General features: G+C 42.0%; 1 protein-coding gene across 1 annotated transcript in view; it reads right to left on the reverse strand.

The window, feature by feature from the left end:
- The window catches only part of LOC309568398 (putative pleckstrin homology domain-containing family N member 1), a 99,456-nt gene that overhangs the window by 50,677 nt on the left and 29,844 nt on the right, over window positions 1-18,935 (reverse strand). Inside the window, exons 2-3 of the mRNA XM_082274055.1 lie at window positions 11,876-11,957; window positions 562-618 (exon numbers count right to left, since the gene is read on the reverse strand). Of these exons, the coding sequence (XP_082130181.1) occupies window positions 562-618; window positions 11,876-11,957 (139 nt within the window). The remainder of the gene's footprint in view (window positions 1-561; window positions 619-11,875; window positions 11,958-18,935) is intronic.

The raw sequence follows: 18,935 nt of genomic DNA on the forward strand, positions 1-18,935 counted from the left end.
CACTGGCAGGGAAGGGGTTAACCCTGTGGGTGATCAAGGGGTTAAATGTGAGCCTAGGTGAGTGATTCTAACTGGGGGGGGGCGTGGCTTCTGAAATTACCATAGAGACATGTGATCCTATATAGAAGGATCACATGGGCTCTATGGTCATTCCAGGGAGAAGAACGGTAGGCTGTGTTTACAAACAAAACAAACAAAAGCGTGTGTCAGGTGGCAATCGGAGCCATCTGACCCGTGCATCGGCTTCTCCGCTGCTGAGTGGGGGCGGGAGCGTGCCGGGGCACGCTCGCCCCTAGCTTTCCGCGTACGACCAAAGTAGGTCTACGTTGGTTTGCGCAGGAGAGCCACCCTTCCACAGGAAAAATTTGGCGGGTGGTCGGGAAGCGGTTAATGGTAGGTTGGATCTAAATTATGTGGTCTGGCCTGTTTTCCATAATTATGGCTGCACATTACTCAACATAAAAGTGTCATTAAATGTCAGACGACCCCTATTCATACCTTAGAAAATGTTAGTCAATATCATTGTTGTAGATTTGCTTTCAAAATAGTTATGCTTCTCACCTTAGATACAAACTGTGTATGTACTGTATGACGGTCCAATATTCCAGGAGTTAGAAGCTGCAGACACAGATAAGCAACAGAATTAGTAGTCATAGAGTCATTGCCACATATCAGTACATGATTAACATTTGAATCATTTTTTTCATATATATGATATATATAAGTCAAATATCACAACGGCTAAATCTGTGTCTGTAGTGCATGTTCAAACCTTAATACAATAAATAATAACATGTTTTTAGATTGTTTTATCCCAGGAGTATATAATGAGCTTGGAATTTCTACAGAAATGCTTAAATAATGCTTTGCAATTTAACGAAACTGATTCGATTTTAGTCTACTAAAATACGACTAAAACGAAAATAATTTAGAAGACTAAAATACACCTAAAACTAAAATGGCATTTTAGTCAATAAAATTATGACTAAAACTAAATCGAAAGTTGGCGTCAAAATTAGCACTGGATGCAGGTCCCTAAAAAGTGAACTTCAGGCAAGCGGCCAAATAAACCATTGAAATATACATGTTTGCCCTTCTCCAGCAATGACAGTTCAGAGCCGTCCCTTGCAGTTCTGTATGCCACTGCCATCCTCTCTGCCACTTCTTCTGGGTTTGCAGCCACTGATAAATTATCTCCTTTCATGTGCACAAGAGTTACCTAGTTGCATACTTTATAATGTTGAAAAAAAGACACAGGTCCAGCCATTTCAGGGTGTGTGTGTGTGTGTGTGTGTGTGTGTATACTAACCTCAAAGCATTGCTGCATGCTCTCTTCAGGGACCTTAGAGTACTTTATACAGTTACTGAAGTCACCATTGATACACTATATTAACAAAAGTATTGGGATGCCGGCCTTGAACACACACATGAACTTTAATGGCATCCCAGTCTTATTCAGTAGGGTTCAATATTAAGTTGGCCCACTCCAGTGGTGGATGGTGTATATGGGGCGCAGGGGCGCCGCCCCCATATCCATGCATCCGGCCCCCTAATCTACATGCAGGGCGCTGGATGCATGGAGTTCAATGGGGCTTTTTTTTTTTAACCATGTGATTAGAGCCAGAGGCTCTCATAGGCTAAAAAAAAGGGTGGGCTGCTCTGCGTCCGAGCCCACCCAGTTGTGTGACAATAACAAATGAAAATTCACTATTGTCACACGGATCCTCCTCCTGTCCAATCAGGAAGCGGGTTTGAGACCCGTTTCCCCATTGGCCATAAGGAGAAGCCATGCCATTGGGCATGGAGGAGGATGGAGGAGACGCAGAAGACAGGGGAAGAAGCCCTGCTGCATGCAGGCAGGGTGAGTGAGGGGGGTCCTGTCCTGTCTCCTGTCTCTCCTGTCCTGTCTCCTTTCTCCCCTATCCCGGTGTGGTCTGGGGGGTATGGTGCGGTCCATCTAAAGCCCCCCCCCATGCCCCCCACCCAGCCCATGGAGCACCAGCCGCCACTGGCCCACCCTTTGCAGCTATAACAGCTTCAACTCTTCTGGGAAGGCTGTCCACAAGGTATAGGAGTGTGTCTATGGGAATAATTGACCAATCTTCCAGAAGCGCATTTGTGAGGTCAAGCACTGATGTGGACGAGAAGATCTGCAAAGAGTGGGTCAACTCAATACTGAACCCTACAGACCAAGTCTAATACGCCATTACGGTTCATGTGTGTGTAAAGGCAGGTGTCTCAATACTTTTGGTAATATAGTGTATATTTGTACATTGTAATCATATCCCCATTTTAGGAGCCTCTTCTCCAGAGTGATTAACTGTAATCTATGTAATTGATCCTCATCGCTGAGGTCCTCCATCAACCTTATTAATTTTGTTGCTCTTCGCTGAACTCTTTCTAATTTAATATCTTTCCTAAAGACTGCTGATCAAAACTGAACTGCATATTCAAGGCTGCACCATTGTTTTGTAAAAGGATGCATTGATTTCTCTGTGGAATGTATGCCTTTTTGAATGCATGACAGATTTTTGAAGGCTTTGTTAGCTACAGCTTAGCATTGCATGCCATGGCTAATGGTGGCCATACATTATAGAAAAAAATGGGCGAAATTCGGTCATTTGGAAAGTTTGGGCACAAATTGGTAATCGGTTGTGACGTTTTTGAGCCCCCAAAAAAACAGTAATCGGTTGTGACGTTTTTGAGCCAAAATAAAAAACAAAGGACAAGTTTGGACATTTTCTGCCGAAGGAACGATAAATTGAAAGGATAATGTGTTTCTCGTCCAAACTGTTTGCGCTAGGTATATGTGAAAAAATGTACACAAAGGATTCATTTATATCCATTGAACAATTTATCGGTCATTACATGACCGCATGATCGTTTGTTCTGACGGTCGAGTGTTCGTATTTCGAAAATTAATTTGAACGCTTTTTCCTATGATGTATGGCCAGCATTAGTCTGTAATCTATAAGCACCCTCCGATCCTTTACCATCACTGCTTCTCCCAGGGGAACCCCTCCTAATCTGTATTTTTAAAGCGCAAGTGAGTAACTGTACTTTTCTCTATACTGAACTTCATCTGCCCAACCCCCTATTGTGTCAAAGTCTTCCTGTAATGAGATTTATCCTGTGCCAAAGTTATTTCCCTGCATAATATCATCAGCAACTACTGAAACTGAGCTCTGTCTTGATTCCAACCTCTATATTATTAATAAAAAAAATTGAACAGCATTAGCTCAAAGACAGAACCCTGGGGCACATCACTAACAACTTTAGATCATCAGAGAATGAGTCATTTATCACTACTTTCTTGACCCATTAATATAACCAATTTCATATCCATGTACATACAATTCCACACATGAGACAGTAGGGGGCAAGCAGGATTTGCAGAACAAGGAGGTGGTCAGGGCACACCACCATCAAGAGGCAGCCAATGCACTATTCCCAATGCACATGTTCCCGTAGAAGTGGCTGTGTGTATAAGTGGGTGCTGAAGCGACCACCGGCTGGAACCGTGAGCAATCAGAGCGAGAAATGTCACCAGCACACCATGGGTCTCAAAAAATGGGTCCAAAGCTTTATTCAGCGATCACATCATTACAGCAAACAGCGGCACCTCACAGGACCACTTCATCAGGCCTGATAAAGGGGTCCTGCAAGGCTCCGAAACGTTGCTGTTTGCTGTAACAATGAGGTCGCTGAGTAAAGCTTTGGACCCATTTTTGGAGACCCATGGTGTGCTGGTGATATTTCTCACTCATTATCAAGAGGCAGAGTATGTCTAGGCAATGCAGTAAGTGGCAGTTTATCTATGACCATGGACACATGGGCCAGTACGCATGGGCAGGGATGCAACACTGAACTAATATAATGGAAGTACTACCATGTCTCTTGACTGATGGTGACAGTACAGTCACTTGTACTCCTGCCTCATACTTCGACTCCTTGGAGCCAGTAATCCTGCAAAACCAGCAATCAGGCGAAGAGGGGTCTGACCACATGCCATCTTCAGCCAGGCAAGATTACATATGATAATGTTTGCCTCTTGTCTTCCTCATAAATTGCGACCTAAAACAACCTGCTTTCATAGTGCCCACCTACTGTAGAATATCTGTAGCTATTGTCTCTCACATAATGCACTGTTAATGTTGATTTCGGGATAAAAACTGCCTTTATCTTTCTATGTGCTTCCAGTTCAAGTGCTCAAATACAGTTCTGACGTGTGCCAATTTCTACAATACCTGAGATCTATATCTTAATTATTTATGGAATAATTGGGAATATTGGGGATGGAAGCAGGTCAGGGAATTTAGGGTTGTGATATTAAGAGTGATTTCATCCATTTTGTTTTGACATTTTATTAAACTTTTGAGACAATGAAGTGTGGTTCTTTAAAAAAAAAAAGAAAAGGAAACTCACAATCTATGCTATTAAACTGCTGTTCCACTGACCAAATTGTACGAAGTTGAAGGTTTTATTTTATTTTTTAACAGGATATCATCCTATAGCTTGTAGATCTGCTATGGCTGCTATTGCCACAAGTCAATTAATGTTTGATAAAAAGTCAGGGGTCACAGCCCAAACTACCTAAAAGCCCTTTTTATTTAGTTGGAATTATTAAACTTTGGGTGTTGCTGAAGTATTTAAGCCAAAACATGTGATGCCAGAATATGGTGTCACTGATGCTCCTTGTCAAAATCCTAATTTTCTGTAACACCACTTTAAAGCATCTTCAAATTATTTAATTCAAAGGATTGATTTTTTTTTCCATGCTGCCCTTTAAAGTGGATGTAAACCTTCACATATACCCAGTGAAGTGAACAGCCTCAAATGATACACAGAGATGAAACAAATTTGTATATCTGCTGTCTTCAGCTTTCTATAATGTTTCAAAAGGGAACATTGTGTTAGAATTGTTTCTTCCTGTTCCAGCACTGGGTGTGGAGTTTTGGTATACACTGTAACAGCTTATTGGAGGAAAAGCATGCACCCCCCCCCCCCACCGCCACAAGGACAAGCTGCCACCTGCTGCTCACTCTGGCCTAACAGAGTCTGGCTGACTCACAATTAGACAGTGAGTCACTGGTGTCCGTAAGCGATCCTTGCAGGGTCCGCCGCGGCTGCCGCTGACTTTTTTGTCTCTGACTCGCTGAGAGTCTCTTTTTCTTGCATGCAGTGGGACTGTCCCCGCACTGCATGGGTTAACTGCTCGTTTTTGTCTAGGGTTTGGAGAGTAGAGATATACTTACCTAATTCTCTGATCCTTCGGGCACAAGTCCAGTCCCTGCAGCGCCTGTCCCCCAAATATACCAGTTTCAAATGTATATGGTTAGTCAGACATAGTAGTGTGCCTCCCAGATTGGCCACAGAAGGTCAGTTTTTTTCATGTAGCATCCTGAAGGAGTCCCAATGTCCACCAGCCAGAGGAGGTGGGGGGCTAGGCTTCAACACCCAAGCCAACGCTTGTTGTTGATATGTACAGAAATGGGGTGATGCCTAAAAATCCCACTTTCTTTATATTCACACCTAGCTGGTGATTCTTAATTCTTGTCTGCAGATTTTTCGGCATGGTAGCACCACTTTTCTCCCTCTCTCTATCACCTAAAAGCATTAGGATTATGGAGAGGGGACTGCACCCTGCTTCGGGTAATGCCCCGTACACACGTGCAGATTATCTGAAGTCTTTTGTCTTAAGATTTACCTTTTCTATGTAGTGCAAGGGCCTGCCGGATTGCATACAAATTGAAAGTGTATAGGTTTGACCTCATATTATATGGTTTTGGTAAGTCTGCAGACAAAAGTCTTCAGATAATCTGCACGTGTGTACGGGGCATAACACCTTCCACTTTGCTTCAGTCTCACCTCTGGATTAACAGAGCATTCAGGTAGAGGAATAGGAGACAGAAAATAAAGACTTTACTTCTGGAACAAGAAGACATCAGGAGAAAGTGGTCGGTTATGAGTGCAATGCCAGTGATTTCCCATGGCTGCCAGAAAAAATATTAGAATAAAATGTATTTTGAACACAAATGATAGGCAGGGGAAACCAAGTGAGCAGAATTAAGGACCGTTCTCTTTTTAAATTGCCTTTATTCATTTTTAATATGAAATATATAAAACTGCTAAAGGCTAATGACTTGGCCCTATTGGTTAAAAGTATTCTTCAAGACTAGCAGTATAGATTGATTGGCATTGCAAGCATCTATCTGGGGACACAACAATTAGGTTGGTATATTCCAGTCTGCCATGCAAAATATTGTTTCATATCCCCACATTTCACAAAGTACTCATTGATGTGTTTATAAGCTTGCTTTAAAAACATAAGAAACTGTTAGCAATTGATAGGTTTTTGTAATGTGCAGCCTAAAATGATGTAAATTATCAGAGTTTAAGAAGAGTTTTTCCTTGCTCATAAATGTGGGAGGTGTAGAAAAAGTTGCTTTCCTGCAAAGGTCTGCAGGCCAGGAAACAGTCTTTCTCCATTGGGAATGCACTTCAGGACAGTCTCTCTATTACAGCAAGATCTGCAATAAGCAGTACAACAACTGTAACATGTGAGAACAGTGACATCAGCAGGATGGTTCAGGGGGTCAAGCATGTGCATTGGCATACCTGTACCCTACACACCATTCTAAAAGTATTTTAATTATTATTCTTTGAATAATCAATGATTTAAAATAAACACTCTTGGTTTGTCATCTCTACAGTATGTGAAGAAAGGCATAAAGAAAGGAACCATGAATCGTTATGCATAACAAAGGAAATTTAAAGCTAAACTCTGGGATAAACACATAGGCGTTGATTTACTGAAACTGCAGAGTGCAAAATCTGGTGCAGCTGTGCATGATAGCCAATCACATCTTCTAGCTTAAGCCCCGTACACACGATAAGATTATCGAACTATCTGTCGTCCCTTTTTTGTGGCATGCTAGTCTGATGTGGAAAGTGAAGAGGTTATTTTCATACAAATTTTCCCATACGACAGAATTCTACTTCAGAAGTGATGTCATGTGTTGGGTTAATTTCTATGTGTTCATCTCTGAGCATGCCTAGTCTTGCTCATAAGATTCTTCCCAGTCGAAATCTGTACTAATGAGACAAAAATCGGACGTGTGTTGACGGAGGACAAACATTTTATAGTCTGCACATCAGGATTTTGTCAGCCGAAAAGTCGGAGTCGGCTGTCGAAAGCACCATACTAACAATCCGAAAATCGACAGATCGGTCGTCGGAGAAATTTCCCTTCCGAATTTCTTATCGTGTGTACTGGCCTTTAAGCTTGTTCAAATAAGCTTTGACAAAAAAAAAAACTGGAAGCTGATTGCTTTCTATGCAGAGCTGCACCAGATTTTGCATTCCCCAGTTTTAGTAAATCTTAACACTAAATACAAAAGACGTGTTTTGTTCCTTCAATCTTGGTGTGTTTTGGGTTTTTCTTCCAGATCTGTGCAGTAATCTAGTGTACACCTTTGTATCTGTGCAAAAGCTTCCTGCAGGTCCAGCCTTAGGTGTTCAGGCGCTCTGTGCGAGCTAATCCTGTGCCCCCCCCCCTGTGCGAGCTAATCCTGTGCCCCCCCCCCCTGTGCGAGCTAATCCTGTGGCCCCCCATCCCCCCATCCTCACCTCTCGCCCCCCTAAACATGGCTGTATCTATTGAAAAACTATTTAAGAGTATAATTGCTGCTAATTGACTGCATGTGGGTGCAGCAGCAAGATAAAAACAGGGAAAAAAATCAGCGCAAAAATACTCTTAAGTATTTACCCTAAAATGATATATAAATATATCACCCAAATCTGTTTCTGTTGTAAAAAGTGCACAGTGCTAAATTATGAATTAAATCTGCATGGCTACTACAGTATACAGATCATATACCACTACTAAATAAATAACAATTAAATATTCATAGCCTCTACAATGTGCAAAAAATAAATCAACATAGCGTGATTCTATAAAATACATAGGCTTTTTTCAAAGTCTGGTGAGTCAGTTTGGGGTGATTGGTGAAAGCAGCACATAGGGTGCTTTTTTGGCGCACACCTTCCGTTGAAGATTTGTCACCATAAATATTTCTTTGCACTTTTTTGCACATTCTCTTGAACCTTTTTTGCACTTCATTGGACTTTTCTTGGAACTTTTTTATGTTCACTAATAACTTAGCTCCCTTACATTAGAGACCCCCCCCCCCACAGAGCCCCCCCTTACATCAGAGACCCCCCCCACAGAGCCCCCCCTTACATCAGAGACCACCCACAGAGCCTCCCCTTACATCAGAGACCCCCCACAGAGCCTCCCCTTACATCAGAGACCCCCACAGAGCCCCCCTTACATCAGAGACCCCCACAGAACCCCCCTTACATCAGAGACCGCCCATAGAGCCCCCCTTACATCAGAGACCCCCCACAGAGCCCCCCTTAAATCAGAGACCCTGACAGAGCCCCCCCACCTTATATCAGAGAGCCTCCCTTTCATCAGAGCTCCCCACAGAGCCCCCCTTACATCAGAAACCCCCCACAGAGCCCCCTCTTACATCAGAGATGCCTGCAGACCCCCTTTACAACAGAGAACCCCCCCACAGAGCCCCCCTTACATCAGAAACCCCCCACAGAGCCCCCTTACATCAGAGACCCCCCTGCAGACCCCCCTTACATCAGAGACTCCCCCACAGAGCCCCCCTTACATCAGAGATTCCCCGCAGAGCCCCCACTGACATCAGAGACCCTTACAGAGCCCCTTTACATCAGAGACCCCCACAGAGCCCCCCTTACATCAGAGACCCTCAGAGCCCCCTTTACATCAGAGAGCCCCCCACACAGAGCCCCCCTTACATTTGTTACATACTGGGGCAGGAGAGAGGGTAAGATTACTTACACCAGGATGAAGGCTCAGGCTGTCTGCAGCTTTTCTGGCTGGTTGGTAAGTAGTGACTGGAAATCCCTTCGTTTTTGATCTGCGTTTGCCCTTCCAGTGCTCCTTACTATCAAGACCAGTTATAGGTGGAGGAGGTGGCCACTTTTTGCAATATCGTATAACGTTTATATTGGTCAGGCAACGCACTGACACCTTTGCTGCCATTGTGCTATGTGCTGGGTGTTCAGTGTGACCCTGCGCCTTTAAGGAGGGGTGGGCTCCCTCCAGTCACCTGTCCTCCATCTATCTCATCAGAATGCATGTGCTTCCATTGTGGAGACTCTTTAAAGGTAGAGTTAGGGACTGCAGATATCAGGGTGCCTTGGCGCGGCCTGCAGCTTACGCATGTATTTGCAAATGTGTGCAACTAAACCCCTGTTTTTAATGCATACTGTTAGACAGGTTAATTTGGCTGGTTGCTGGCTGGTTGGTAAGGAGTGACTGGAAATCCCTTTGTTTTTGTCTGCAGACAAAAACAAAGTTCTTTTCTTCTGTGTTTAAACTTCCCACCCACACATCCCCGGAGAGTGTGGGTGGGGCAGACTCAGGAGGAGAGGGGCAGGATGAGGAAGAGAAAAGGTGGGAGGAGGAGGAGAAGGGGCGGGAGGAGGAGGAGCTGACGATCTCTCTCTCCTTTCGCCTCCCTGTGTTAACCCTGTCCAGGCGCGGTCGCCGCTTACCTCCCGCTGTGCCGCCTGATCATTTGCGAGCTGTGATGGCCGCACGGCGCCTCTGTTGCCCACAGTTTGTACACCACAAAGGCCGGCCCTGGCTTCCTGTAATAAAGACCTGTCCCTGCCGCTGTCTCTCCTTGTGCATGGTGACTGGTCTTGTTTCTGCCTCCTCCTGTAGTTTTTGGCTGGCTACTTTTAATTGGCTATAACCCGGTTTACAAAGGGATTTGGTGCACATAAAGGGTTTTTTCTTTATCCTTGGTGGCTATTGAGGAATATATTTTATGTGAAAGTTTTTGTGCCGGGAGTTCAGCTTCAAAGATTAACATCTCTGATGGCAAAAGTACCGTATTTATTATTTAGCACACATTCATTTGTGGTAGCAAGCATTCCTCAAAATACAGCATTCATGAACAGAACTCTGGAGGTAAACCAAATTCTAGTAGCTGCAATTTATTTTCTGTATTTTTGATGTATTAAATAGAGCTAATTATAGATGGGTAATAAAACGGAATATGAGATGATCTTGTGCAGTGGAAAAAAATTGTGTTCGCTATCTTATTGTAGATTGTGACATATGTAAAATGTATTCTCTGTTTTCAATTTTTTTTTTTTTCAGGTGTTCATTTGTGTCCTAGTTCAAAAGGTAGCCAAATAGTATCAGAATACGTTGTAGGGAAAAGAGGCAGCAAGATGGGATTTTACTGTAGGATGAGGCAGTGGAATGGGATTGTGGTGGATGGGAAAGGGAGACAGCAGGATCAGATAATTATGGATAGAGAAAGGAGGCAGCAGATTGGAATTGTAGTAAAGAAGAAGAAGGCAGTGGGATCAGATTGTGATGAATAGGGAGACAGTGGTAGCAGACCATGGTGGAGGTATCAGCAGGAATGGATTGGAAAAAAAGAGAGGTAGCTGGATCAGATTGAAGGCAGAGAGAGAAGGATGGAGTGTAATTGAATATCAGTGGCGGGGAAGGGTGGCAGCAGGATCTATTTATTGTAAATCGGCAAATGAGGCAGCTGGATGAAGTTGTGGTAAAGAAGGAGAAGGCAGCAGGATCAGATAGTGATGGAAGTATGTGGATAGGTGCAGGTAATGCGGTGGCAGAAAACACTCAAGAGCCAGGTGCAGAGTAACCGGAATATATTGTAATAGAATTTCAGCAATAGACAACAAGCTTGACAGAAAGCCAACCCGACCAGGAGCAGTTACAGGATGTAACAGTGATGTGTCAGCAGCAGAAGGTCACAGGTGAGCCGACAGCATCTGTTTCGAGCAGAGGAATACAGCTTGGTTTGTCTATGCCTGAGCGGGGAGGCTTCCAGGAAGGATGGAAGGACGTCCCTGCACTTTCCCTACTTCCCTGGAACCTTTTCCTGATGCTAAGCACTGTCCCTATCAGACCTGTCCCTACTCTAGTCACATGCGAAATGCGCATTAAGCCTGGGAGCCATGGTCTTAAGTGGACTCAGCCTGACCAAAGATGGCCTCTAAAGTCACACGGGGGGGCCAGCATCCAACGGAATTGCAGCCCCTGTGACCCAGGAAACCATAAAGGAACAAGGTTCCTCTTGACTTCCTCTCCCTCTGCATTGCAGCTGATGTTATGTCAGATTGAAGGCAGAGCAAATGAGTCAATGTAATGGGATTGTGGAGAAAGGGAGGTAGCAGGATCAGTTAATGGTAAATGGAAAAAAGGAAGCTACTGAATGGAATTGTGGCAAAGGAGGAGGCAGCAGGATTAGAATATGAAGGAAGGGAAGGCAGCAGGATTAGAATATGAAGGAAGGGAAGGCAGCAGTATGAAACCACAGTAAAGGGAAAAAAAGGTATTAGCAAGATTGGTTTTGAATTGGATTAGAAAAAGAGGAAGTAGTATCAGAATGAAGGTGGTGGGGGAGGGGACATATTGGGGATGGATCATGGTCAAGGAGGTCAGATTCAAGTGAGGTCAGATTCTGATGAGGAGAGGAAGCAGCTGAACTGGATTTTGGTGGAGAAGAAGGCAGTGGGATCAGATTATGAACACGGAGGAGACACTGGGGTCTGGTTGTGATGGATAGGCAGCAGAAGCAGCTGACCCAGATTCTAATGGAACATAAACCAATGAGATCAGGTCATGGTAGAAGAGGAGGTAGCTGTAACAGATTGTGATAGATGTGGCGAGGAGACAGCAGGGTCACAATCTTATTGAAAAGGAGGCGGTTGGATCAGATCATGCTGGAAGGAAGGGGAAACAACAGGATTGGATCCTGTACGAGGGAAGCAATTTTCAGACACTTACCCCTCCTGCCAGCTCTTCTGGAATACAGCATGGTCCTCCATTTGGAGAAGGAGAACAATGAGAACTGTCTGTCAACTTTTTTCTGCACAGAAAAAAAGGAAACAATGAAATCTGTTATTTTTGCCTTTTTCAGTTAATAAGTAAATCCAGATTTTAACTGCAAAACTATCTTTGAAATGCAAGGGTTGCTTAACCAGCTTTGAAAATGCTGTTTTACATGTCAAGTCCATCCTTTGCTCACAATGTTAAGAGTAATGTCTTCTCAGCAAGTCCATGCTGGGAGGACGATGCACTCCTGTGAAAGCTATCTTCCAATCAGAGTTGTTAGATAAAGGGAATTGCCAGTTTTACAATATACCCCTTTTGTAAATATAATTAAGCATTCTAGGAGATAGTAGGCATAGTAGGATAAAAAATATAAAACATACCCTCTGAAATGTACATACTTGTTTATCAACCATCCAAATATTACATTTTTAGGGATTAAATCCCTTTACATATTCACACCTCATAGGCCTCATTCACACATAGCGTACAATAGTGTATACCTGTATAGGGCTACGTTTACCTCCACAGGGCGAACAGGTGCACCACCATGCAGGCAGGCCTATTGATGTCTATTGTGACACAGCAGCTGCAAGGACATAGCCGCTGTGTCCCAGTATGACATGCGTGTGGGTGCAGCTGTGGTCCCCAACTACAAACAGTGTGGGACAGAGTGGGATCAGATCATTTATGCTCCATTCTTAAAAATAGCGTAAACATGATTCATGCTATTCAAATAAATGGAGAATAAATGATCTGGAGTGAAAATAGTCTAATAACATTCGGTTTTGCGGACTTTCAAACAAATTCACATCAAAACAGAAAGGATATGTAATAAGTAAATATGGCTGTCCCGTGTTCATATATAAAATGACTAGGTACATAAACTGACTAGGTTATACAAGTCATATAGTGAGAAAACTGTGGTATGAAAAACACAGCACCCATCAGACGCAAGAGTGTGTGGCCAGAAATTGGCTTCATGGTGTTTAGCTTGTAATGCTGCACCCCCCCCCCCCCCCCGCCATGCTCTGCTATGTTTTATATTATAAGAAGGCTGAGGTTGTAATAAAGAGCAACTAGAAGTAAAATAAGTCTGATTATTTGTGTCGGTAGAAGTTAAAATACAATCCGTTGTTGGTGCCAGTGTGTGTGTAATAAAACTCAACGCTGGTGCCAATGGGAAGATCATAAGCCCCATCCTTGGTGTCAGTGGAATATAATAACCCATTGTAATACCAATGATAGTGGGATAAAATAGGCCTCATTAAAAATAATTATTGGTGTTAGCAGGAGTAAAATAAGTATCATATTATTGATATCACCAGGAGTAAAATAAACCGGATATGTTTAGTGACAGTGGGATAAAATAAGCCTCATGTTGATGGCAGTTGGATAAAATAAGCCCCATATAGTTGGTGTCAGTTGGATAAAATAAGCCTCATCATTGGTGTAAGTGGGATAAAATAAGCCCAATGGTCAGTGTCAGTGGGATTAAATAAACCCCAAATTGTCAATTTTATTGGTATAAAAAATCCCAATATCTTTGGTGCAATTGTGAGTAAAATAAGCCCCACATCAATGGTTTAATTGGAAGTAAAATATGCCCAGTTGGTGTCAGTGCGATAAAATAAGCTCCATATTGTTGAAGGTAGTTAAATGAAATAAGCCTCATATCATCAAAGGCAGTTAGGAAAAATCCAATTGGTGTTATTAGTGTTACGGTAATTGGTGTTAATGCAATTATCTGTATCAGCTGAATAAAATAAGTCCAAAATCATCATTGTTAATGATTAAATAAACCCCAAATCATTGATATTCTGTGCCAATCACAGAACACCCCTTCCCCTAGAGTGCTGCAGAAGCCCTTTCCAGGCAAGCTGCAAGGGTCTAGGTGTGACACTGTTGTATGAGAGAAAAGGAACTATAGCACTGTGATGATGCCATAGACCCCCATCCTCATGCAGCCACCAAAGTGCTACAAACTTCCAATCTATTTCAATGAAGCCAGTGAACCATCCCTCCTCCTTAGACCCCAGCTAAAACATAAGGGTTTCTGGAAGAATGGATGGCAGTCAGGTAACCAAATGTTTCTGAATCAGATCATGCTGCTTCACAGTATCAAGCTTTACAGCGGTAACACGAGTGCAAGGAGTGTTGATAGGAAGGGGTGGCCTGAAAGCCATAGGGTCACACGAACGCTATAGGGTCACACATCATGTGACTCTTCTCCTTACAATTATCTTCTTAGTACACCAGTCCCTTGCAAAGCTGACACCAGCCATATTCAGCACTGCCCAGTGCCCTGGATTGTGCGAGACATTGGCACTGCAGGAGAGTGTCATAAGTCCCATGACCACCCTGCAGGATCCAAGACACTATGCATATACAGTAATATCTCAGGTTTTATAAAGGAATATAAAAAGTAAGACCCAAAATTATGGCCAGGTTGTCCATCCGAATAGTATAGAAAAATAAGCCGCGCTGCGTGAAGTGGGTAAACAAAAATTAATGTCCAAACAAAAATCAATGTCCCATATAACAACTTGATTGACGCTGAAGACATAGATCACACTCCACAGTCTCTGTAGGAAATGTGCTTACCGGATAGCCACTAAAAGTCTGCAAAATTCATATGCCGAGATATAGTCACAGATCCGGGAGATGGAGGTTGTCAGAGTCCTCAGCGAATATTGTGAATGATATGCAAAGAAAAAAACTTACATAGTGTGATACCGTAATGTAAAGTATCCACCACCAATAGGGAATCCCTATCAATCGTGCAGCAGCTCACCAAATGAATAATGAGTATAGCGTAAATAGCCCAGTGTAAAGAGAGAAACGTGGAACAAACCACCACCAATTGTGAAGCCTCTTACCAAAAATAGAGTCAAATGAGCAAATAAGTAAATCCAGATCGCTGAGAAACCAGAAACGTCACTCAAAAGCCCTGTTGGCCTCTTACCAGATGACAAATATTCCAAGCAGTAGATCTAATAACGCTTTCCCATCATACGTGAAGCTCCGGGACCAACAGCATCAATGGTGTTAACTATGAACTCAGTACCAAGATACAGCCCGAGTGAAAGAAAAACGCCAATAGTGTAATAAAATAATGACTGGTTTAATAATTAAAAGAAGAACACTCACAAGCATAGTAGATAAAATCGCAATCGTAATGGATGGGAGCCGCCGGCCGGACGAATGCTTTTATTTTGGAATAAATTGCCCCTCTTGCTGTTGTGATTTAAAACTGTCCTATTGCTAAAGCTGGGGCAGAATAATGAAAGAGAGTAGGGATAAGGTTTACGTTCACTGATACCATGAGTTTATGGCAAAACCTCAAGATTTCTGCAGTTTGTGACTTTGTCCAAAGACGCTAAAGGTGCACCTATATTACAGTGCATGACTTTTGCCGCTGGTCAGCTGAGTCACAAAAGCAAATAAGTTGAAAGAATTGAAACCCCATCTCCCTTTTTTAAAAGGGGTGGGCTTACCGCAACCATATTTTCAGTGTGTTTTGGAGCTAATTACTTTTTTTGGTAATGGCACATGTTTCCTAGGGCAGTACCTATCTTCTATTGCCTTTTGTTTAAAATAGTTCACTTACCTCTCAAAAAAGGCCGAAATGAAATATCAATCTTCAATCCCCCCCCCCCCCCCCCCGCCCACAGACTTCACAGGGTTCAAGGGTTCACTGCAAATTTTGCAAACTTCTAGCAAGATTTGCTAAACTACTCCTGAACCAAACCCAGGCAGATTGACTCATTCCTAAAAAGGATTAATATCTGCCAATTCTCACAGATGATTAGGTAAGAATGCCCCAAGCATTGGGTTTTTTTGGAAAGGTATCCTATTCACTAAGTTTTCTTAGACAGAGTCTTGAATATCTTATGGATTATCTCTGTTCCTTTCTATAGTATTCTTATTGAGTTTTATAAATAAGATAAATCAGGCATGTAAATGCCGTATGTTAAGGAGCTAAAGGGATAAATAAAATTTAGGCAATTTGTTAAAAGACCTTAAAGAAGTAACTCTAAATTCCCTGTTCTGACCTTGCCTAGTGGACAAGCTTATATCAACTGAGAAAACCACAGCATGTAAAACTCCCTTTGCATTTCATTAATCTAATATACAGTATATATATATATATATATATATATATATATATATATATATATATATATATATAGTATATATTGTGTACTCTTATAATACAGACCCTGTGATGATGGGTTGACCTATTCTAGCACAGAGAGGAAAATGTTTACCATGAGGCGATGAATAGATGGAAAAGATATGATGACTCCAAACAGTATGTTAAATGCAGAAGTGATAGTGTGACCAATACACAAGCAGATCTTTTAAAAGCTTGATACTTATCTTATCACAAGAACATCCTGTAATATCTGCTTTGTAAAAAAAGAACATTGAAGCAATAAAGGGAACTGCTATGTTTAGGGTCAATGTTATTTCTTTAAAGTGCAAGTCCAATCAAAATGCAAAACTGCCCATGTCAAGGTGACGGCTCTATACCTTTGAGTAGCTTAATGGCTTCTCTGGGTTCCATTTCTTTATCAGTACTTGTTACTGTTAGTTAATCCTGAGAGTAAAAGTTCTAATTCCCTTTCTATGGGTGGCAATGCTATAAGGTGCCCGTGGAAATATGCACAGAGTTGTCACACTTTTTCGTGCTGAATTACAGTGCTTATCCAGTCTTATCCCCCAGCATCTCCATGTAGACACCGTGTAGACACTCCAGAAGCACTGAGGCCAACCCCACCTCACCATTCTTGTATGCATTGCCCCTACAGTGCCGGGACAATAAAAGGAATGATGGGAGATAGAGTTGTCTTCCCTCCAGCTATGGTACTGGAAATGATGCTGCAATGCCACAAGTCCCAATCCACTATTGAAGCTTTTATGCAATAAACATTAAATACATGAAAAAAAATTTCAAAAGCATTATTGGTTATCTACAAAAAAACAAATTACAACACAACAGATGTTGTCTGGCTTGTGTCTTGCTTTGCCTGACTAAAAATTGTTTGATAAGGATTAATTACTGATCTGATTTACATGTATTCAGTTGTGCATGTTAATTTCAGATTGATCTATTGAGCTCTGTAAACAGCAGATACTTTACAACAGGTAGTTAGAGAAAGGGGAAATCATTTGACAATTATTCCAATGCTCCACTGACTGGCCGGATAGTGTAGAATATATTATATATACTGTATATATATTATATATATATATATATATATATATATATATATATATATAGTTTATTTTTATTTTTTTTAATCCTGTCTATTACTGTATATAGCTATGGTAAAGATTTATAAAACACCAATACATTCCCTACAACATATTGGTAGTATCTTAGCATTGTTTCATGAGTGCCAAAATGTACTAATGTGCATTTACTGCTGAGTATCCCTTATATTACAGTAACATTGTTCTCTAACTATAATCCAACTAAAAGTTAAATCCAAAGCTTACCCTCAGAGTGCCTGCACTGAGTACTAAAGTGAAAAATATAAAAGCCTGCCTGCATTTCAGCTAATATGACCACTTGAATTAACCCTTAGCAGTATTAAACACAAAAATATTTACTATATACACCTTAGATTGTAAGCTCCTTGAGGGCAGGGACTGATGTTATATATATATACATACAGAGCCTTGCGAAAGTATTCGGCCCCCTTGAACTTTGTGACCTTTTGCAACATTTCAGGCTTCAAACATAAAGATATAAAACTGTATTTTTTTGTGAAGAATCAACAACAAGTGGGACACAATCATGAAGTGGAACGAAATTTATTGGATATTTCAAACTTTGTCAAACTTTGTTAACAAATAAAAAACTGAAAACTTGGGCATGCAAAATTATTCAGCCCCTTTACTTTCAGTGCAGCAAACTCTCTCCAGAGGTTCAGTGAGGATCTCTGAATGATCCAATGTTGACCTAAATGACTAATGATGATAAATAGAATCCACCTGTGTGTAATCAAGTCTCCGTATAAATGCACCTGCACTGTGATAGACTCAGAGGTCCGTTTAAAGCGCAGAGAGCATCATGAAGAACAAGGAACACACCAGGCAGGTCCGAGATACTGTTGTGGAGAAGTTTAAAGCCGGATTTGGATACAAAAAGATTTCCCAAGCTTTAAACATCCCAAGGAGCACTGTGCAAGCGATAATATTGAAATGGAAGGAGTATCAGACCACTGCAAATCTACGAAGACCTGGCCGTCCCTCTAAACTTTCAGCTCATACAAGGAGAAGACTGATCAGAGATGCAACCAAGAGGCCCATGATCACTGTGGATGAACTGCAGAGATCTACAGCTGAGGTGGGAGACTCTGTCCATAGGACAACAATCAGTCGTATACTGCACAAATCTGGCCTTTATGGAAGCATGGCAAGAAGAAAGCCATTTCTTAAAGATATCCATAAAAACTGTTGTTTAAAGTTTGCCACAAGCCACCTGGGAGACACACCAAACATGTGGAAGAAGGTGCTCTGGTCAGATGAAACCAAAATCAAACTTTTTGGCAACAATGCAAAACGTTATGTTTGGAGTAAAAGCAACACAGCTCATCACCCTGAACACACCATCCACACTGTCAAACATGGTGGTGGCAGCATCATGGTTTGGGGCTGCTTTTCTTCAGCAGGGACAGGGAAGATGGTTAAAATTGATGGGAAGATGGATGGAGCCAAATACAGAACCATTCTGGAAGAAAACCTGATTGAGTCTGCAAAAGACCTGAGACTGTGATGGAGATTTGTCTTCCAACAAGACAATGATCCAAAACATAAAGCAAAATCTACAATGGAATGGTTCACAAATAAACATATCCAGGTGTAAGAATGGCCAAGTCAAAGTCCAGACCTGAATCCAATCGAGAATCTGTGGAAAGAACTGAAAACTGCTGTTCTCAAACACTCTCCATCAAACCCTTACTGAGCTCGAGCTGTTTTGCAAGGAGGAATGGGAAAAAATTTC

Source organism: Pelophylax lessonae (assembly GCF_965119305.1).
Source record: "Pelophylax lessonae genome assembly, chromosome: 12".
Classification (NCBI taxonomy): domain Eukaryota; kingdom Metazoa; phylum Chordata; class Amphibia; order Anura; family Ranidae; genus Pelophylax; species Pelophylax lessonae.